The 22186-nt window shown below is 36.1% G+C and overlaps 1 protein-coding gene across 2 annotated transcripts; it reads right to left on the bottom strand.

The window, feature by feature from the left end:
* Positions 1–1192: 1192 nt before the first annotated feature.
* Positions 1193–19324, bottom strand: LOC119611822 (apolipophorins). Of its 2 annotated transcripts, none has more exons than XM_037967523.1 (20): positions 19306–19324; positions 16761–17001; positions 14639–15408; positions 14348–14507; positions 14044–14287; positions 13149–13981; positions 12841–13089; positions 10986–12783; positions 10716–10926; positions 6769–10655; positions 6559–6708; positions 5884–6499; positions 5215–5811; positions 3476–5156; positions 3245–3414; positions 3094–3183; positions 2468–3033; positions 2203–2403; positions 1460–2150; positions 1193–1388 (listed from the first exon to the last, which is right to left on the bottom strand). In XM_037967523.1, exons 2-20 carry the CDS (start codon positions 16849–16851, stop codon positions 1332–1334), a joined length of 13062 nt encoding a protein of 4353 aa, XP_037823451.1. In that variant the 5' UTR covers positions 16852–17001; positions 19306–19324; the 3' UTR covers positions 1193–1331. The 2 variants fall into 2 exon arrangements, with proteins under 2 accessions (XP_037823451.1, XP_037823450.1); XM_037967522.1 differs by lacking the exon at positions 19306–19324 and adding an exon at positions 19243–19261.
* Between the last annotated feature and the right edge of the window lie 2862 nt (positions 19325–22186).

The following is a 22186-nucleotide window of genomic DNA, read 5'->3' as shown; positions in this document are numbered from 1 at the left end:
CTGAACTAGAACTGAACTAGAACTGAACTAGAACTGAACAGAACTGAACTAGAACTGAACTAGAACTGAACTAGAACTGAACTAGAACTGAACTATAAATGAACTAGAACTGAACTAGAACGAACTAGAACTGAACTAGAACTGACTAAGAACTGAAAAGAACTAACTAGAACTGAACTATAACCTGAACTAGAACCGAACTAGACTGACTAAAACGATTAGAACTGAACTAGAACTGACCAAAAACTAGAACTGAACTAGAACTGAACAGAACTGAACTAGAACTGAACTAGAACTAGAACTGAACTGAACCGAACTAAACTGACTAGAATATATTACATATTTAAATCATTATTTATCGTTTACTATAACATTTTGTTACATTTACATAATTTAATTTCTGTAACATTTATCTATATCTTAATGACCTCCCTTAGGTATGTATGTGGTCGACCTAATTATTCGTATGTTTTTGTGTCCCACAAAGTGCAACAGTTTATCGGGGAATATGCCACATACACACAGCTCAACTGACCAATGACAGACGTGTTGGCAAAAGTTTTGATAAATTTAATTTTAATTTATTACAAATATAATTCAATTAATTTTATATAATAAATTCCTTAAGCAGTTGTAAGAACAAAATTAAAGCCAGTGTCCGTTTTTAGGTAACTTTAAAGAGCCAGTTAAAAATGTGAAGAAAATCAACCACAAATCTTTATGGACAAATCACAAGAGTTAGGAAATTGTTTTATGGTCTGTGTAGGTATAGAAGGAAAACTCAAGAGGAAAATTGTGTTGACAAATATGTTGGAAATCGAGTGCTCAAAGTTGAACGAACTTTTCTAGTTCAATTATTTGTACTCATAAAGTACTCATGGTTAAAATACTCACATACATACATACATACATATGTATAAACATATTGCTATGTTTGTGTATGTGTTTTGTTTGGAACCAAGTGTCATCATGAAGACACTTGTAGCCTTAGTTCCACACTCTAAATAATTGTTTATTTCCGTTGAGGCTGTTAGTAAAAAATTTAAAACTTTGAAAGTAGCTTTTTATTAACAGCTTTTAGCTTAAAGCTTTATAAACTTTTATAATTTTAAAAAGGTTTGTGCCTAGACTGAGGTGTTTAAAACAAAAATAAGGGTTAATTTTTAACTGTTATACTGTGCAGTAGTTTTTGTTTACTTTTTCATAAATTTATTTATAACAAAAAGTATAAAATTCAAAACACAGTTTTTTTATGAATTACATACATATATAAAAAATTCAACCTAAAATCTAATTAAATGACAACTGATGATTTACAAAATTTACTAAAATTAAGAATCCATTTCATTGGAAACATCATCCCAGTCCCAGCCGTTAAATTGGAAGTCCTTTAATGATAAAACATAAAGAAAATATTAACCATATAACCTATATATTTACAAACTATTATTAAACTTACATAATCCTCTATATCCAAATCTTCTACGGTATCTGCACTGGGCGAACAGGCCATATACGAGACCCCCGTATTATGACCCGAACACTCACAGGTTTGATTGGCTGGTGGCGCTGCACTCTTGGCTACTCGTTTAGCGAATATGGTGGCAAATCTCTTGATGGGATATTTAAATTTGGGCAACAACTTGCGGGCACTAAATACCGAACCATTGGTCTCCAAAGCCAATGGTATGCAAATACCCAAATTACTCTTGGGTATGCGCAACTGTGATCGCGTAGCATTGTCTCCCTCAGGGAAACGTTTGGAATACACCAACTCACGATCTAGACCAAAGAAGTGTCTTAATTTGCGTGTTTTTTCAAATTCAAATTCGGTATCTGCCAAAATGTGTAGATTAACACCCTCCTCACGCATGTATTGTAAAATGGAACTGTAATCGAAACGCATATGACGAGCAGCACAATCACTGCAGGTCAAAAGAATGAAAGTTTTCGATACTCCCGGACGGAAGTTCAAACGGGAGGCAGTGGATATAGCTTGTAGTATATCGTTATTGGTGCCATTGGTGGTGTCTATGTGTGCGAAATATTTGGCCAGATTGTTAAAGTCATGGGTGAAAACAGAGTTTTCATAGTAAATGCTGCGTGGCTTGTCGAAAGGAGCCACCCCACCAAAAGTAACCACGGCATAACTGAAAAAGAAAAGTTAAACATTTTCTTTGGTTTAAGACAAAGGCTATTTACCGATTGTTGGAGATTTTATGAGCCAATAGCTGTTCCTCCAGGGTGGACACAATTGACATGATATTCTTATTATCCGTTAAGTTAGCATTGCAAGGTTTGGCCTCTACAATAAAAACAACATCACTACTGCGTGGCACATCTGCAGCAGTCAACGCCACAAAGGTACCCTCGGGTACATAAGAGCCATTGGTCAATTGGCAGCTAAAGAGAAAAGAAAATCTTTACTGCTTTTCTAAATAGTAAAACCTTTTAGCTCTCTACTTACTAAACACATTGATCCGGTACTCTCATGGGTATTTTGGCACTTGTACAGGCCTCTATATAGGCCAAGGCGGCTGTACAGGCTCCCTTATTGGCTGGATGACCAGGACGTACAGCATTCGAATTACTGCCCAAATCCAAACAAATATCATAGAAAGGTTGTATATCGACGGTGTCAGCACAGGCCGATAACATGCCCGATTTAAAGTAATAATCACAAACTTTACTGACTTCCTCTGGCACCGTGGGTGTAAGCGTATTGGGTTTCATTTTCTGTTTACAACTTTCCACACTCCAGGAATCAGTGAATTCTGCAGAATTTTTGGTAATTTGATTTTTGGAAGTGGTGAATTCATCAAAGATTTCATTGTTCATGGTACCCAATACCCCAGCGGTTTTACCGAAATACCAGCCACTAACCTCAAACCAACACAAATCGAATTGGACATTACAGCTCAAACTGAATTCGGTATCGGAGGTAATGGATAGTATATCCAGATCACGGGATATGGTGACATCATTAAGTTTCAACGGCAGTAGGGATTTTTGATCACCATTAATGGTTATATGCTAGAGAAAATATTGATCAATTTCAATTGTATTCCTTATGCGCAATAAGATTTTACTTACATCACTGCCCAAATCGATCTCTATTAATTCACCATTGGCTATAAAGTTCAATTTCCTGGTGGCCACTGTATCACTGTTACTAACACTGGCCTAAAAGTTATACAATAATAAACATATATTTTTTGGTTTAGTATTAAATTCTAACACTTACCGAAGGTTCTAGCATTAGGGTGAAATTACCCTGGAAGAAATCATGAGTCAATAAGTAAGAACATTGGCGGTTACGTAGGCTGCCCGACATTTGCTCGAAACGTAAATTCAAGCCGACAAAACGTTTGTCAAAGGTCATGTAATGGCGAGAGTCTATCAGCAAAGCACGAGCTGTAATGTAAAGGAATGTTTTTAATAAATCTCCCCTATCATTAAAATGTTCCAAACTTACAGTAGTATGGTGGCAACCAAGTCTTAGGATCCAAATGTTGTCTCATGTTATAGATACTGCGTATCACCGAAGAATTGGTGGTACTCAATAAGTTTTGAGCCTTGGCCAGGAATTTGTATTCGGGTATCTCTTCAAATTTGGGTGTTTCATTGAAGGCATGCCAAGACATGGGTAATTTTTGTTCCAAATCCAAAATACCCATTTCGGGATCAAATATAAATTTCGTTTTGGCCTCTCTATACATATCGGCAGTTTCCAAAGCATTGGTAGCATAATTGCGCAATTTATTGGCTATTAAAGCATACAATTCATGTAATCTAGCCTCAAACTGCAACTCCTCAGCCACCCATTCCAATTTGGCCATTACTTCTTTGTACTTCTGTATGGCCAACTCGACCTGTTCTATTTTTTGCAATTCCTTGATCTCTTCCCATATTTCCGTCAACACCTCATTAAGTTCTGCACCGAAAGGCACCAGCTTGAAATATTTTTCCTTAATGAAATTCCAAGCAATCAAAGAATATTTCTTAATATTTGTTATGGCATCATGGGACTTAATATCTCTATATAAACGATCTACATCTTGGGTAAAACTGGATACCTTATTGAAATAAGGAGACTCTGCCAATTCATTGGTTCTCTTGTAAATAAAATCAAACAATTCCTTGCTTAAATTCCACAAAGCCGACTCAACATGACTGATAAATTTGAAGATATGAGGCTCCAAACGTTTCAATACACCACGCCAGTAATTGGACATCATAGACCAGAATTTGTTCCATAAATTCTCGACATATTTGATAAAGGAGATATGTAAATCCTTAATAAATTTATCATACTTATGCACACCCTTTTCCAGAAGGCCGGACAAGTATTGCAAGGAATCGCCATGCAAGAAACGACTAATAGTTTCCAATACATTATTATAGGTCTTCTTAATGGTTTCGATCAACCAGACTACACTATTGCGCAAAGCTTTACCAGAATCTCCCATAGCTTGCCAAAGTTCGGAGAATATTTTGGGCAAAGACTCAATATGATCACGTATGGCCAACTCGTCGATGATGGTCAAAGTAAAGTTAACCACAGTTTTGATATAGAAATCATTGGCCTCATAAGACTGATTGACAAACAAACGTAAATCATCTAAATCCTCTTCCAATACACTCAACTTGCCTATATCATCGAAGAATCTTTGATTATAGCCCTTGGAAGTATCCCAAATAATGCCTATAGCTTCTATGGTCTCACTATACAAAGACTTTACCCAAAAGTCTATGCCCTCCGAGAAGGAATTATAAACCGAGGAGCCAATTGAATGGAATTTCTCTTTAACTTCTTGTTTGATTTTGGGGCGCCAATGGAAACGTCCTGTGATCAAGCGTGAATGATTCATTTTCAAATAAGAGCTGATATCAATAATACGTATCTCTTCATAATTTCTCCAAATATCCAAGTAGCCACTGCGGGCATCGGGTATGGAACCTATAAGTTGCAAATTTTGGCTAGCATCTTCGGTAAGATTAACCTCAGCTCGAGCAAATTTATTCAAAATATCCACAATTATATAACCGGTATTATTGGTATCAGGGGTATCCCAAATGGTGGCATTGAGACCATATACGGGATGATTAATAGTAGGTATGGCCCATAATCTTACCGAACGATAAGGAGAGTTGCGCTGAAAGTTAAAGAAATGATTTAGTTTTAAATATAAAGAAATAATAGAATAAACCTACAATATATTCGATCTCCTTTCGATTCAAATCCAATAAAGCCAAAAATTTGCCATGTTTTTCCGGATAGAAAGAACGTTTATAATTGGCATAGGATTCAGTTTTATAGTAAGACGATTTGGCAGCCAAGGTACCATTCACCTGCACATCCAATTCTGAGGCTACATGATGAGCAAAGAATTTGAAAGTGTAGTTGGTATAGCCAAATTCTTGATACATATCTTTTAAGACGGCACCCAAAACAATAGCATGAGCTTTATCATCAGAATAGTCAATCATCAAATCCGTCTTCAGCAACTCCACATTGCTGCGATGATAATTGCCCTTTAAGATAACATCTTTTTCTAAATAGGGATGACCAATGGTTACCAACAAGGATTGACGTTCCTTATCACCCCTGCGCAAAGGTTCATCTTGCCATAGAACAGCGGTGCGCACTACTTTCAAAACATCATCCTCATCGAAAGACTCGGGATTGGTCCATTTGAATTCAATATCAGAGAAGAATTTACTTTCGGTATTATAATACCAACCCTCGGTAGATAAGGTACGTTTGGGATATGAAAGATCTATGACAAATTTGCGTGAGTCATTGCCGGGCTGGAAGGTAAATAGTAATAAAGAAATTTAAATATTTAGGTAGAAGAAACAACTAGAGTGCTGCTAACTTACCACTGTATAATTACTCAATTCTAAATTATAACCAATCCAAGCTGTCTGTGACAATTCCAATTTACTGCGATGCTTGACCATTTTCTCACTATCCTCCTCATAGTTGGTAGTCAATACCACGGTACGATTTGGATGTATGGCCACAATTTTGAATTCCTGGCCATTCAACTTAGTTGTGGTATACAATTCTCCGGTTAAATTAAAGTTTTCCACATTTTTCAATTCAAATATTTGTAAGTGTTTAATATCCAAAGATTCTCCCGGTTTAGCCATATCTTTAGTATTGACATAATGTATTCCCAAAGGTTTCATTTCATTTTCCACTGTTATATCGGTGGTAATGACATGTAAAGGATCATGTTCCTCTACACATTTGTACACTCCATTGAGGATTTGCTTGTCATTGTAGTTAATTTTAAGGAAACCCTTATCCAAGTCTGGTTTTTCATTTAGACCATATTCAATATCAGCTCTATGGCGGGTAGTTAAAGGTATTTCCATTTCAATGTTGCCTTTGAGATTATGTTTGAGTTCTTGACTATGATAGAAACTATGCAGTTTGAAATAGGAGCTATCAGAGGGCCAAGAGCCTTCAAAAAAGCGATAGGTTTCAGGTCTGAAAAGAATTTATATTGAAATTCCAAAAACTTTAAGAAAAATTGTAGAAAATCTTACCCTTGTGTGGTAAAGTTGAAGTCACCCTTAAACCAACTGACATTAAGGAATGGAGTGGTACTGTTTACAAAACCGTACATATTGGATATAGTTTTATAGGCTACATCCAAGTCAGCTATAGGCCGGGAGGCAGGATAATCAATAGTACAGCTAGTTGAAAAACAGAACTGTTATATAAATCCAAAATTTTAAAACCACATATATACTTACGCCAAAGTATGATATTCATCTTGTCTCAAATCGTAATTACCCTTCATAAAGAAGGTGTCTTGTTCCCTAAATTTGGGTGTTATCAATTTAGCATAGAAGTCACGCCTGGCCACATCTTTGCGCAACATCTGGAAGTCACCTTCCACTGTGGAGATATCTGTGTCTACGCCCCATTCAACATGACCCATACCCTGTAAATCGGTGGTATTTCTATATGACAAACGGCCCAAATATTTACGTTTAGCCTCTTGAGAAAGGTATTTTCCTTCAAGGAACATTTCGGGCTGGACACCTTGTTTGCTAACCAAATTACCACGATAACGCAGGCCAAAGTTGTGCACATCACCTATTGGTTGTGGTAGTAAGGTAACTATATTCGCCTGTAAATCATCCGAGGAGCGATAGTTCATGGTACCATTTACAGCCAATTTCCATTTGGAGTCAACATCTAGTTTAGCTCCTGTCACCAGGCGCAAGTAATTTTTGTCTGGATTAATGTATTTAGCGCTAGCATGCACAATTCTGGGATTGGCTTCAGGTCGTTCCATATAACTTTCCAAAGTGAGTTGCATATTTTCAGCCCAAATCCAAGACCAAATACAATTGCCTCTTCCTATATTGGGGCCTATACGGTACTCTCCTCCTATATTACCGCTATCCTTACGTATAGCTATATCCGAATGCAATTTGACCGAGTCTATACCCAATTCCTTCCAAGGAGTTTCCAAAGAAATATCACCAATCACATGACCCTTTTCACGTGGTCTCAATTTGCCATTGAAGTTAATACGTTTAATTTCGGGCAAAGTAGATTGCACGAGTACCGAAAAGTCCATGCCAGATTCCTCGCTTTGTGAGTAGCCACCAGAAATTTGACACATTTTACCATCTTCTATGGCACTAAATTGGAAATTATAGCCTTTTTGATTGCCGCCAGCTTCAGTAATGCTTAGTTCAATTACTCCATCACGACCTCCTGATTTGGGTTGTACTCTTAGACGTGTATCCGTGGGATAATTTTCCGCCATTCTAATGACACCATTGAGAGCATATGTAACCATATTGCGGTAAAGATTTCCACTAACATGATATTCATTGGGATTATTACGATTTTGTATCATTGAGCCATGCATGGAGATATTACGGAAATTCTCTATGGGTGTCCAGACTTCTACATTGAAAATATCATCCTTTTTGTTGGCCCGGGTGCCATATTCTATTCTATGCCCTGTTTGGCTTACAAAACCCAAATCAAAGCTGAGCTGGGGATTAGAGCTTTTGGTAATTTGCAAATTAGTTTCCACTAATTTCAAGGGTAACATGGTGGTTTTAACTCTTCCATCTACATTTACTAAATGGCCGGGATCTTTGCGCCAGGCAGTTTCAATTTGCAGTTCATTAACCACTTCATTGTCGGTCACCACAAATTGTATGTCCACGGAATTGTCAATTTGAGAGAAATCTTTTTTAAAGTAAGCTCTACAAGCATAGTGGGGAATAACATTGGTGTTTAGCAAAATACCCACTGAGGTTTCTAAGAAGTTTTCTTCTACCTCTACAGAACCAGCCAGTGAGAGGAAAGTTGAGGCTGTGCGTGAGGAAATGTTGCCCTTATAAATATTACCAATTTCCATTTCCAATCTACCCCATATATCCATATCCTTTAAGGTTTCAAATGGTGTTTTAATATTGATTTGTAAATTATGTTCTTTGGGTTTAACGGAGTCATCAATCTTGGTATAGTTAAGTACAAAACCGGTTATGGCGGGTTGATCCACACCATTGCTGACAATGAATTGCATTTTATCATACAAGAAATTATAGTCCAAATCTATGTGATATTCCACTATGGCCTTAACTTCTTTAGCCACTTCAAATGGTGTAGTCACAGTCAAGACATTAATAACATTAATATAATCCGGATAATATAAACGATCCTTAAGATCGATACGTCCCTGTGGCAGTTGAAGATTGCCCACTATAATATAATAATCCATGACTTCCTGAATATCACCAAAGCCCTGTACCGTAGGCCAAACCAAGGAATCTATCTCAAACTCTACAAAGTACGATAAGAATTCATCATATTCTATATCTTCCATATCATAGTCTTCGGAATCGATCTTCGGCGGTTGAAAATCATCATCGTACAAAAGTTCCAATTCTATTTTATTGCCACCCAATTGGGTTAAAAGTTTTGATTTAGGATGACCATTAATCTTAAAGCCTATTTTGTATTTGGATAGCTTGCCATGTAAATAGAAAACAAACACATTCTCTTTTTTAAACTTGGCTATGAAGCCATTTTCTTCAAAGCCCGGCAATGGTGTAAATACTTTGTAGGAGTATTCAAAATCGGCTATATTATCCATACGCCAGACGCCGGTGAAACCTAATGTAGCATTATTCCACATGCCTCTTAAATCCACAGTTTCGGTTTTAATTTTAGCGAATAAAGCCGCCTGCTGGAAGCTTTCTATAGGTGTGGCTACACTTAATTTAATATCGAAATTCATAAGAGAAATAATATCGAATAGAACCTCAGCTCCCAAGGCTGCAGTGGGTGCCCTAACCTCGGCTACAGCATGATGTTTCTTTTCATTCAAACCAAAACGTCCATTAATAGTGCGGAATTTCTCCAAGGGAGTGGTAATATTAACTGTCAACATATTATCCGAGAATTTTCTAACATAACCATCTATGGCCAAAGTAAACTCGCGTATCTCAAAGTCCAAAGAAGCAGCTCCCTGAATTTCACGTTTATCATTCAACATAAACTTGGCAGCCAGACCACCTTTACGGTAGCCCTCAAATGGTGTAGCCAAAAATACGGTACCCGAGATGTTTTGCGTTTTAGTACTTTGGGCCAATTCCCACAAAGATTTAATGCTGTAGACATTAAGCGTTTCGTTAGCGCCACTATAGCGTAAATTCAACACACTGTCGAACTTTTTCATATCCTGCCAGTGCTTAACCTTAACATTTATAATGGGTATATCCTTGACGGTACTATTAATGCCAAAGTAGACATCAAAGCTTACGACGGGTTCCACCATTTCATAATCACTCTTATAACCCAGTTCCAAAGTCTGGTCATCAGCCCATATAAGAGAGGTATTGGCCAGTATCAGATTTCCTCTATTATAAACACCAGCATTAACACTATTCTTACGCCAACCTTGGAAGGGTGTAGAAAGTTCGGCTTGTATCCAATTGTGCATTTGTTTGCCGGGCATTACACCTGCATTATAGGTAAAGACCACCATTTCATTAACACTCCAACTGGCGCGAGCTGAACCATAGTATTGTGGTCCTCCTGTAAAGGCATCAAAACCACAGCTAATAGTTCTATCGGGATAGGTGACCATAACGTTGCCCTCATAACGCCTATTGCCGGGATTATTGAATTCTGCCAAAAGACCCAAACGTTGAGAAGGATCACGATTGGCATCCCATTTTAATTCCAAAGACAATTCCTTTCTTTGCTCTATAGAGAGTAGGCCCAATTTAATGTGTATATCGCGCAGTTTATCCAAATGTATTTCAACTTGCAGCAATTTGGGTTGTTCCGATAAAAGTTTAGCATTTAGCCAGTAATCCTTTTCTTTGATCTTCAAGCGAATTTCAGCATTGGCATTTTTGTTTACCTCATTTCCGTTGTACTGCACGGTTAAACCATAAGGATCGGCTCCATAACGGGTTTGTACATCAGTAAATAGTATCATTTGATTACGACGATATACCACATTTAAAGAGGTCACCTTGAAGGAAGGACTTTCCACTACCAGTTTCAAATGATGTAAACTTTGCACCCTAGAACTTTTGTCTTTGTAGTTGCCTTTAAGAGAGATGGAATGACCCGTAAACCAGGAGCCATTAAGGTTAATCTATAAGATGAAAAGAAAAGAGTAAACGTACGAACTTAATTATTCTAGATTAAGACCTACCATATAACTCTTGCTAGTAACTTCCGTTAGCTTGATTCTAGCGGTACAGGAATTGAACTCCGGCACAGTGACATTGACATAAGCATCTATGGCGAATAGGCTTCTTCTGGGCAGGTGAATAGAAAACAAACCGGTGGCTTCTTTTTCCGGAGCATAACGTAGGCCCAATAAAACGTTGTGTTCGGTACCATTTTTACTGCGTTCTTCATGTCTGTAAAAAGCTAAAAGTTAGTAATTTTTTTTTTGAGTGCTAATGATTATAAAACTTACTTAAGGGAAACCTTGAAATCCACTTTAGATCTGGGTATCTTAACCTCAAAACTGGCCCGAGTATGAGAACCCTCCATTAACAGATCTTCCGAGTAAGAACGAGCAAATATTAAACGCACTGAGCTGGTGTGATCAGGATTTACCAAATAAGGATCATTATTATAGGTTACAACGCCCTCTGTGTGTCCTTGCAAACTAAGCCAGGTGGCATTAGAAACAAAGTTGAGCTTAGGATAAGCCGAAGTCTTAAGTTTTACATTGCCTCTGTATTCCGTTTTAGATTTATCACCGGTATTAACCAATTTACCTTCAAAGTTAATGGTTTCAATTTTATTGGCTTGGAATCTATAGTTGACTGTTAGATTAGTGGAGGTGGTAATTTCGGTCTGTACAAAGTTGCCCTTTACCATGGCCTGTAATTTTTTAGTTTCGAATGATAATTCAAAATCATTTTGCGTTATGCCATTCTTTTCATTGATCCTAATGGTGCCAATGAGACCCGTAACATTGACACCATTAATGGCCAACAACATTTTCGGTTTATACATCCAGGCGGTACGATCCTGCCAGCGTTTAAGTTCCATATTTAAATCAAAGCTACGATTACCATTTGTGTCCAGGAAAACATCTAAACGGCGATCATCGGGATGGCTGTTATAATTACAACCAGCAGAAACCCTAGTATTGGCATTAACAAAAGCTACGGAAGCATTGAAGGCATCGGGCGTGGTTGTCACATTAGTAACCAATAAGCGTTTGGCAGCCGAACCTGGTGTATGGAAGACCAAAGAGAAACTAGAATCATTCAGCACCTGATCCCAGTTATATTCAAACACATATTTCTTGGCAGTTAGATCAGACTTTTTCAAAATAACACTGAAATTTGTGGGACCACTTAAAAGCAAACTGGGATAAACCTTATCCGAGGAGTTGGCCAAGTCGGGAACACTGAAATAAGAACATAATTGCAGGCCTATAGCTTGATCTAATACCGGCCAAGTACAGCTACTATTAGAGCGACGTGTTTCTATGCCAGTTTGAGGAATTTCCTTGTCTTCTTTAAGCACCAAAAGCTCGGAACGAGCACTAAAGATTTCGTTGGTATCCTGAGGCAAATCGAATGAAAATGATACCAAATTTTTGCCTCTTACTTTAAGTTTTGCTTCAATTTCCGAATTCGAGTACAAGTTACTCTTGACTTTTATGCCCGAGACGGCGTAAAACATATCAGCTTGTATGGAAGTAATGACATCTACTGATACGGAAGGTTTAAATTTACCCTCCAAATCGAAATGCCAATCTGTAGCTGGTTCCACACGATCCAAATTACCAGATATACGAAAATCTACCGAAGAAGCACCAAAAGCATTAATGGACAAAGGCAAACCAATGGCCAAGGGTACGCTGTAGGAAGCATCCAACAAGACATTAGACTTGGTGTAGGTTATTTCTTGGCCCGATAATATTTTGGCAATTTGTTGGAAGGGATCAAATTCCTTGGCGAAAGCCATAAATTCCATATTTCCCTCCAGAGAGTAATGACGCAAATCATTGCCAAAAACACGTAAGCCAATTTGAGCTTTAGGATTATTATAGTTGTAATTAAGTTTGTAGCCCATATCGCGCACTTGTTTTTGTACTTTATCCTTGCGTCCCTCATTTTCTGGCGTGGTAGAACGTTTCGTACGACTTAAGTCTTCCTCAAATTCATAGTCATCTTCAAAGTTTTCCTCTGCATCCTCGGAGACATCACGTTTTAAGCGCAAAGTATCTAGATTTAATAAGTTTTCCAAGGTATCTAAAAGCAATCAAGAATTTAAATAAGTTTATAGGTTATGTAAAGTATAAAATTTACCATCATCTTCCGAGCTTTCGGTGCCCAATAATCTATTTAAGAAGGAAAACTTTTTACGGAAGAACTCTCTATTAAGCGGTCCTTTAGGACCAAATACTGTGGAAACCATTTCTTCAAAACCCTCTGCTCTAGCAGATATTTCCCAAAAGTTAACCGCTTGACCAAAAAGCTCACTGGTAAAGTTCAAAGTAGCCATGCGTGGCAAATAGGAATCAGTGCCAAATAACAAATTCAAATCCGTGGTGGTGCCTAAAAGGATTTAAGAGTTAACACAACTTTTTGTGGTTTTTCTTGCTTTTCCAACTTACCAAAGTTATACTCATCGAAGAATAGAGAGTGCTCATAGTTACGTGAAAATTTACGTATGTCCAGCTTAAATTTATCCGACAGATCATCATTGAGCAGTAAACCTTGAGCCTCTATGCGTATGGGTGAAGAAGATTTGGCCAAATTCTTGAGATGAGACCAAACAAACGAACCCACTTGATTGATTTCTTCATGCTCTAAAATACTCTTGATACGAGTAATGGACAAATAGTCAGGACAGCGCATGGCCTGTAGATAACTGAATATTCTTATTTCCGAATTCAAAGTGTAGTTGGCATATGAATCCATAAAGAACTCACGATATGCCATACAATCCACACGTCTAAAGGCCATAACAGCCTGAAGTCTAATTTCCAAGGCAGTTAAGTTTTGGGTGATAATTTCCTGCAATTGGGCGGCAAAAGGTTGAGACATAACACCAATATTACCCAAGCCCTTCAAAATAATAATCATTCTTTCACGAGTACGTCTCTCGCCACGATACATGTTGAACAAGCTAAGGAATTCCGTTTCCAAAAGATTTACTATACGTTGGACCTTAAGGTTTTCGCCACAGTTTTCGTTGTGTCTGCAGAAACTGTGTATGACAGCCGAAGCTCCCAAAGTGTACTCGGGATCTACTTTCTTACGTGAAAATTCCAAAATGGTAAAGAAAGTTTCCAAGGTCTCCTCATCGGGACGTTGTATAAACGACAACGAAGTCATCCAGCTGTGAGCCAATCTCTTAGGTATAGCATTGGCTATGATTTGATCACGCATCAATTGATAAGAAGCGGTGCTGCCTATATAAGGCAATGACTCCAAGACGTGATTCCTATTAAAGAAAAGAACAATTATTGAATAATTTAAATAAACATTTTGAGGTTCCAAACTTACTTTCCATTTTCACAAATACCCGCAGAACGAGCCAGCAGTTGAGTCAAGGCTTTATAATCCAAATATTTGGTAGTTTGTAGGAAATTGGTAAAAACGTCTATAAATTCTCTTTGAATTTTAGGATAACCCACGGCACACATTTCCTTTAGCAAATCTCTGGAAGCCTTAATTTCACCATGAGTTGGTTTAATGGCGGGTGTATGATCAAATAACAAAGTAGACCTTTTCTCCACAAATTCATTGTCTAATAAAATAAAACAACAACATTATTTGCCAAACTAATAACACAGCAATTCAAACTTACTTTCAGCCAAAAATTCTCCCACACTGAAAGTATCTTCACCCTTAAATTCCAATTTTTGGGATGTAGTGGTAACAGCGCCGGTACTGGCATTGGAAAATGGTATAAGTTGGTGACGTTCATAGCAACTGATGTCACGATAAATGTTATTGTCAATGGTAAACTATCATTTAAAGAAAGTAAAAGTAAAAGAAAGAAAATAAAAACTACTATTGAAATCAACTCAACACATTTGTTATTGTGCTATTTGTGCAATCAACTAACAAACAAACAAATGTTAAACTTTTTACTTACGTTACAATAACTTTGTGAATCCAAAATTGGCCAAATAGTTTTGTCGTCACGGAAGTTATACGGTGTTGTTTGCAATACTGAATGCGTAGAATAACGATTGCGACAGCTTTTCACATCCTTATCTTTGCGTATGGTGACAAACACATTATCGGTGGTTTGTAGAGTGTACTGAACATTACAGATACCCGATACATCAGTTTCGGTGGTATTGAAATCGACATCAAAACGCATCATGGTATTTTGGAAAGCTGATAGTATACCCTTTTTGAAATTCAACACCCAGGTGGGTTCTTCCAAGGTGGGACATATCTCACTAATCAAACCATCATGAAAGGCAAAACGTAAAAGATTCTTTTTCAAATCATTTTCCAAATCTCTACTATTGGGATGTTCATTTGTGGCAGAACCTTCAGAGTTTTCATCGCTAGAGCCAAAATCCGTATCCGAATTTCTTTCTAATTCACCGTAATAATCATAGACATCATTACTGGCGGTATTTGAACTGGACTCGCTTGTTTCCTGCTCCAGATGTTCGATTTTATCAAAAAGTCTTACGTCATTGATACGCAAGTAACCTTCGCAGGGTTTGGGAAAGAAAACATCTAAACTGGCTCTCAAATACAAGTCAGATGTATTTTCTCCAGTGCCCGAGAATTCAGTTCGTAATTGTAAAGTGTAGTCATATTTGAAGATATTGTCGTTGTATTTGAATTTATCATTATCGACATCACAGTGGGGGCGACCACAAATTTTTGGATCTTTAAGGGGATCTGAAATATTTGGAGGAGGGATTATTGTAAATGGTTTAACTTGGTTAGCACTGAACTAGAACTGAACTAGAACTGAACTAGAACTGAACTAGAACTGAACTAGAACTGAACTAGAACTGAACTAACTGAACTAGAACTGAACTAGAACTGAACTAGAACTGAACTAGAACTGAAACTAGAACTGAACTAGAACTGAACTAGAACTGAACTAGAACTGAACTAGAACTGAACTAGAACTGACTAGAACTGAACTAGAACTGAACTAGAACTGAACTAGAACTGAACTAGAACTGAACTAGAACTGAACTAGAACTGAACTAGAACTGAACTAGAACTGAACTAGAACTGAACTAGAACTGAACTAGAACTGAACTAGAACTGAACTAGGAACTGAACTAGAACTGAACTAGAACTGACTAGAACTGAACTAGAACTGAACTAGAACGAACTAGAACTGAACTAGACCCTGAACTAGAACTGAACTAGAACTGAACTAGAACTGAACTAGAACTGAACTAGAACTGAACTAGAACTGAACTAGAACTGAACTAGAACTGAACATAATGAACTGACTGAACTAGAACTGAAACTAGAATGAACTGACTGACTAGAACTGAACTAGAAACTGAACTAGAACTGAACTAGAACTGAACTAGAACTGAACTAGAACTGAACTAGAACTGAACTAGAACTGAACTAGAACTGAACTAGAACTGAACTAGAACTGAACTAGAACTGAATAGAACTGAACTAGAAACTGAACTAGAACTGAAACTAGAATGAACTAGACTGAACTAGAACGAACTAGAACTGAACTAGAACTGAACTAGAACTGAACTAGAACTGAACTAGAACTGAACTAGAACTGAACTAGAACTGAACTAGAACTGAACTAGAACTGAACTAGAACTGAACTAGAACTGAACTAGAACTGAACTAGAACTGAACTAGAACTGAACTAGAACTGAACTAGAACTGAACTAGAACTGAACTAGAAACTGAACTAGAAACTGAACTAGAACTGAACTAGAACTGAACTAGAACTGAACTAGACTGAACTAGAACTGAACTAGAACTGAACTAGAACTGAACTAGAACTGAACTAGAACTGAACTAGAACTGAACTAGAACTGAACTAGAACTGAACTAGACCTGAACTACAACTGAACTACAACTTTTTATTTTAGTGTTTTTAATTGTTGATTCAAAATTTATAATTTTTATTGCAACACACTATCGTGTGTAATACAATTACTTAAAAATTGTTTATGTAATAAAATTCCATACAAAAAAATTAAAAAAAAAATAAATAAAATCTGTAAAACAAATGTAATCAAATTGTTTTTACTTACTTTGCCTCGCTGCTAGTGTTACTTGCAATATTGCCAGCAATATTAACAACAAATAAAAGCCGTTAGCGCCTAAAAGCGCTGAACGCTTCATGTTCAATTTTATGTTGAGTTGTTGATTTATCCAATAAAAATGTGTTAGTTCTGTTCAGTTTTTTACGGATTTTAACAATTTTTACATAAACTTTTTAGTTTAAATTCCATTAGAATTAGTTGGATCGTTTTATAAATAATTTATGCTGATCTGTAACGTATGAATAAAATTGACAGAATATGTTTATTTTTATGTTTTTTATTATGTTATAAAACGAATATATTTGTATTTTAATTAAATACGATTCTTAAAGTCTCTGTGTGTGTGTGTTATTTTTTTGTGTGAGTGCAAAAAGCAGAAATAAAAACAAAGACAAAAAACTGCCAAAATCAGATTTCTTGTTTTTTTTGATTTTTTGCTCAATCTTTTTCAATTGAAATTCAATCAAAATCACTTTGTTATTCAAATAAATGCTCATCTTCATAATAATACGCATACAATCAAACGTACATACATAAAAATATTTTAACACAAATTTACAGTCACACACATACACAAGTATGTACATATGAGTCAAGGATATGTAGGTTTGTGCAGTTGTGAGTGAGTTTGTTGGCATATCAATTTATATCAAATGTTATGTGAAAATATGTGAAAATTAGAGTGGTTCATGTTTTAGATTTTTAAGAACAAATGTATTGAAATTTGGATTTTGTTTTCATTTTTTTTTTTAATTTTTATGTCTAATTTTAACATTAATTTGAAAAAAAAAATATATATTATCATTTAAAGTTCTAGTGTAAACTATAGACCTTTTATAGTTTTTCAATTGCAGTCTTCTAGTTCAGATAACATTAATTTTTGCACTACTATGCTGCATAATACTTTTATTTTCTTTTAATTTTTTATTATTGTAGTATTATTATGGGTTTAATTGAAATTTTATATTCGTTTTTTGTTTGTTCTAGTGTTAGTTATGCCAGTTGAATTTTCATACCCTACAGCATTGTAGTGGGGAACTGCACCAGAACTTAACTCAAACTAGAACTGAATTAGAAATGAACTAGAACTGAACTAGAACTGAACTAGAACTGAACTAGAACTGAACTAGAACTGAACTAGAACTGAACTAGAACTGAACTAGAACTGAAACTAGAACTAGAACTGAACTAGAACTGAACTAGAACTGAACTAGAACTGACTAGAACTGAACTAGAACTGAACTAGAACTGAACTAGAACTGAACTAGAACTGAACTAGAACTGAACTAGAACTGAACTAGAACTGAACTAGAACTGAACTAGAACTGAACTAGAACTGAACTAGAACTGAACTAGAACTGAACTAGAACTGAACTAGAACTGAACTAGAACTGAACTAGAACTGAACTAGAACTGAACTAGAACTGAACTAGAACTAGAACTGAACTAGAACTGAACTAGAACTGACTAGAACTGAACTAGAACTGAACTAGAACTGAACTAGAACTGAACTAGAACTGAACTAGAACTGAACTAGAACTGAACTAGAACTGAACTAGAACTGAACTAGAACTGAACTAGAACTGAACTAGAACTGAACTAGAACTGAACTAGAAACTGAACTAGAACTGAACTAGAACTGAACTAGAACTGAACTAGAACTGAACTAGAACTGAACTAGAACTGAACTAGAACTGAACTAGAACTGAACTAGAACTGAACTAGAACTGAACTAGAACTGAACTAGAACTGAACTAAAACTGAACTAGAACTGAACTAGAACTGAACTTGAACTGAACTGGAACTGAATTACAACTCAACTAGAACTCAACTGGAACTGAACTAGAACTAAAGTTTGGACTGACCGACTATAGCTTCTTTATAGTTTGCTGTTGTAGTTGTTGCTATACATCCTATTGCCATACTTTTTCCTTTTAATATACTATATTTTAGCCAATGCCAACATTTATTTGGGCAAAGCCATTTTTTTTATTCAGTGAATCACTTTTAATGCCGTTTGATCTTTTACAACACACAGAATATTCGGTCTTTTAAATGCTCTCTCATAGATTTTTTTACCCTAAAAACTTTCGTATTTAAACATACAAGGAAACAAACGAACGCACTCACCTATAGACACACCTACATACATACAAACATGTTCATATAACAAATTCACACACTCAACCCAACAAACAAATTTACAGTTGTTCAAACACATAGAGAGGAAATATTTTAATGCCAAAGTTTTTTATTTAAATGCAAACATTCACACATACACGAAGCCAAGTAAACACTTAACACACATACGTACATGCTAGAAAAAACACTTTTCCACACACACACTTTAACACAGCTCGACTAAAAGCTTTGTGGGAAATTGTTTTTCTTTTTTTATAGAATTTCTAAGGTTTTAGTTTTTAAAATAAAATTAAATCTATTAACTTGTCATTTGTTGTAAATTAAATACTTTTACTAATATAATTTTTTAACAAAATGAACTAAATTAAAATTTCTTATCAATTTTATATACTTTTCACGAAGCGCCTATACGAATTCTGTTTCCGCAACAACCGCTCACGAGCCTCAAACTAAAACAACTGACTGATGTTTTTCAAAATAAATCTCAATTCAGGCCTGAGATCCGTTTTTTCAATCAACTGATAAGATGTTTTTTTTTTTCATTTTTGTTGGTGGTTTTCTAAGTTTACGAGAGATTAATCAGATAATTTGTTAATAAATATTTAGAAAAGTGATTTGTCAGTAAATGATTGCTAGAATTATATATATCAGCAAATATTGTCGTCTTGAGTTATATGATGATAAGAAATATCATGTGGGAAAACTGAACTCTTTAGCGAAAAACTAATAAACCTGACTTTGAAACAAGAAATTGAAAATCGTCATTTCTTATCAGTGAAATGAGAAGGTATTTGTTTAGGTTGACGAAATATAAAAAAATATGAAGTAAGTAAATGTTTCGAAACTTTGGAGTTTTTAGAGTTCAGTTCTAGTTTAGTTCTAGTTCAGTTCTAGTTCAGTTCTACTTCAGCTCTAGTTCAGTTCTAGTTCAGTTTTAGTTCAGTTCTAGTTCAGTTCTAGTTCAGTTCTAGTTCAGTTCTAGTTCAGTTCTAGTTCAGTTCTAGTTCAGTTCTAGTTCAGTTCTAGTTCAGTTCTAGTTCAGTTCTAGTTCAGTTCTAGTTCAGTTCTAGTTCAGTTCTAGTTCAGTTCTAGTTCAGTTCTAGTTCAGTTCTAGTTCAGTTCTAGTTCAGTTCTAGTTCAGTTCTAGTTCAGTTCTAGTTCAGTTCTAGTTCAGTTCTAGTTCAGTTCTAGTTCAGTTCTAGTTCAGTTCTAGTTCAGTTCTAGTTCAGTTCTAGTTCAGTTCTAGTTCAGTTCTAGTTCAGTTCTAGTTCAGTTCTAGTTCAGTTCTAGTTCAGTTCTAGTTCAGTTCTAGTTCAGTTCTAGTTCAGTTCTAGTTCAGTTCTAGTTCTAGTTCAGTTCTAGTTCAGTTCTAGTTCAGTTCTAGTTCAGTTCTAGTTCAGTTCTAGTTCAGTTCTAGTTCAGTTCTAGTTCAGTTCTAGTTCAGTTCTAGTTCAGTTCTAGTCAGTTCAGTTCTAGTTCAGTTCTAGTTCAGTTCTAGTTCAGTTCTAGTTCAGTTCTAGTTCAGTTCTAGTTCAGTTCTAGTTCAGTTCTAGTTCAGTTCTAGTTCAGTTCTAGTTCAGTTCTAGTTCAGTTCTAGTTCAGTTCTAGTTCAGTTCTAGTTCACTTCTAGTTCAGTTCTAGTTCAGTTCTAGTTCAGTTCTAGTTCAGTTCTAGTTCTGTTCTAGTCTGTTCTAGTTCTGTTCTAGTTCTGTTAGTTCTGTTCTAGTTCTGTTCTAGTTCTGTTCTAGTTCTGTTCTAGTTCTGTTCTAGTTCTGTTCTAGTTCTGTTCTAGTTCTGTTCTAGTTGTGTTCTAGTTGTGTTCTAGTTGTGTTCTAGTTGTGTTCTAGTTCTGTTCTAGTTGTGTTCTAGTTCTGTTCTAGTTCTGTTCTAGTTCTGTTCTAGTTCTGTTCTAGTTCTGTTCTAGTTCTGTTCTAGTTCTGTTCTAGTTCTGTTCTAGTTCTGTTCTAGTTCTGTTCTAGTTCTGTTCTGTTCTAGTTCTGTTCTAGTTCTGTTCTAGTTCTGTTCTAGTTCTATTCTAGTTCTGTTCTAGTTCTGTTCTAGTTCTGTTCTAGTTCTGTTCTAGTTCTGTTCTAGTTCTGTTCTAGTTCTGTTCTAGTTCTGTTCTAGTTCTGTTCTAGTTCTGTTCTAGTTCTGTTCTAGTTCTGTTCTAGTTCTGTTCTAGTTCTGTTCTAGTTCTGTTCTAGGTCTTCTAGTTCTGTTCTAGTTCTGTTCTAGTTCTGTTCTAGTTCTGTTCTAGTTCTGTTCTAGTTCTGTTCTAGTTCTGTTCTAGTTCTGTTCTAGTTCTGTTCTAGTTCTGTTCTAGTTCTGTTCTAGTTCTGTTCTAGTTCTGTTCTAGTTCTGTTCTAGTTCTGTTCTAGTTCTGTTCTAGTTCTGTTCTAGTTCTGTTCTAGTTCTGTTCTAGTTCTGTTCTAGTTCTGTTCTAGTTCTGTTCTAGTTCTGTTCTAGTTCTGTTCTAGTTCGTTCTAGTTGTGTTCTAGTTGTGTTCTAGTTGTGTTCTAGTTCTGTTCTAGTTCTGTTCTAGTTGTGTTCTAGTTGTGTTCTAGTTCTGTTCTAGTTCTGTTCTAGTTCTGTTCTAGTTCTGTTCTAGTTCTGTTCTAGTTCTGTTCTAGTTCAGTTCTAGTTCAGTTCTAGTTCAGTTCTAGTTCTGTTCTAGTTCTGTTCTAGTTCTGTTCTAGTTCTGTTCTAGTTCTGTTCTAGTTCTGTTCTAGTTCTGTTCTAGTTCTGTTCTAGTTCTGTTCTAGTTCTGTTCTAGTTCTGTTCTAGTTGTGTTCTAGTTGTGTTCTAGTTGTGTTCTAGTTCTGTTCTAGTTCTGTTCTAGTTCTGTTCTAGTTCTGTTCTTGTTCTGTTCTAGTTCTGTTCTAGTTCTGTTCTAGTTCTGTTCTAGTTCTGTTCTAGTTCTGTTCTAGTTCTGTTCTAGTTCTGTTCTAGTTCTGTTCTAGTTCTGTTCTAGTTCTGTTCTAGTTCTGTTCTAGTTCTGTTCTAGTTCTGTTCTAGTTCTGTTCTGTTCTAGTTCTGTTCTAGTTCTGTTCTAGTTCTGTTCTAGTTCTGTTCTAGTTCTGTTCTAGTTCTGTTCTAGTTCTGTTCTAGTTCTGTTCTAGTTCTGTTCTAGTTCTGTTCTAGTTCTGTTCTAGTTCTGTTCTAGTTCTAGTTCTGTTCCAGTTCTGTTCTAGTTCTGTTCTAGTTCTGTTCTAGTTCTGTTCTAGTTCTGTTCTAGTTCTGTTCTAGTTCTATTCTAGTTCTGTTCTAGTTCT

This window comes from Lucilia sericata, unplaced genomic scaffold (genome assembly GCF_015586225.1).
Source record: "Lucilia sericata isolate MDLA Ls3-8-SP2 unplaced genomic scaffold, ASM1558622v1 Contig001540F_arrow, whole genome shotgun sequence".
Taxonomy (NCBI): domain Eukaryota; kingdom Metazoa; phylum Arthropoda; class Insecta; order Diptera; family Calliphoridae; genus Lucilia; species Lucilia sericata.
Note: the sequence above shows the minus strand (reverse complement) of the source record. Positions and strands in the feature narration are given on the sequence as shown.

Coding starts and splice junctions, on each gene's coding strand:
- LOC119611822 (XM_037967523.1), bottom strand. CDS start 16,851: ATGAAGCGTTCAGCGCTTTTAGGCGCTAACGGCTTTTATTTGTTGTTA. Junction 10,927..10,985: donor GATTTCAAGGTTTCCCTTAA/GTAAGTTTTATA, acceptor AGCTTTTTACAG/ACATGAAGAACGCAGTAAAA. Junction 3,184..3,244: donor CCCTAATGCTAGAACCTTCG/GTAAGTGTTAGA, acceptor TATAACTTTTAG/GCCAGTGTTAGTAACAGTGA.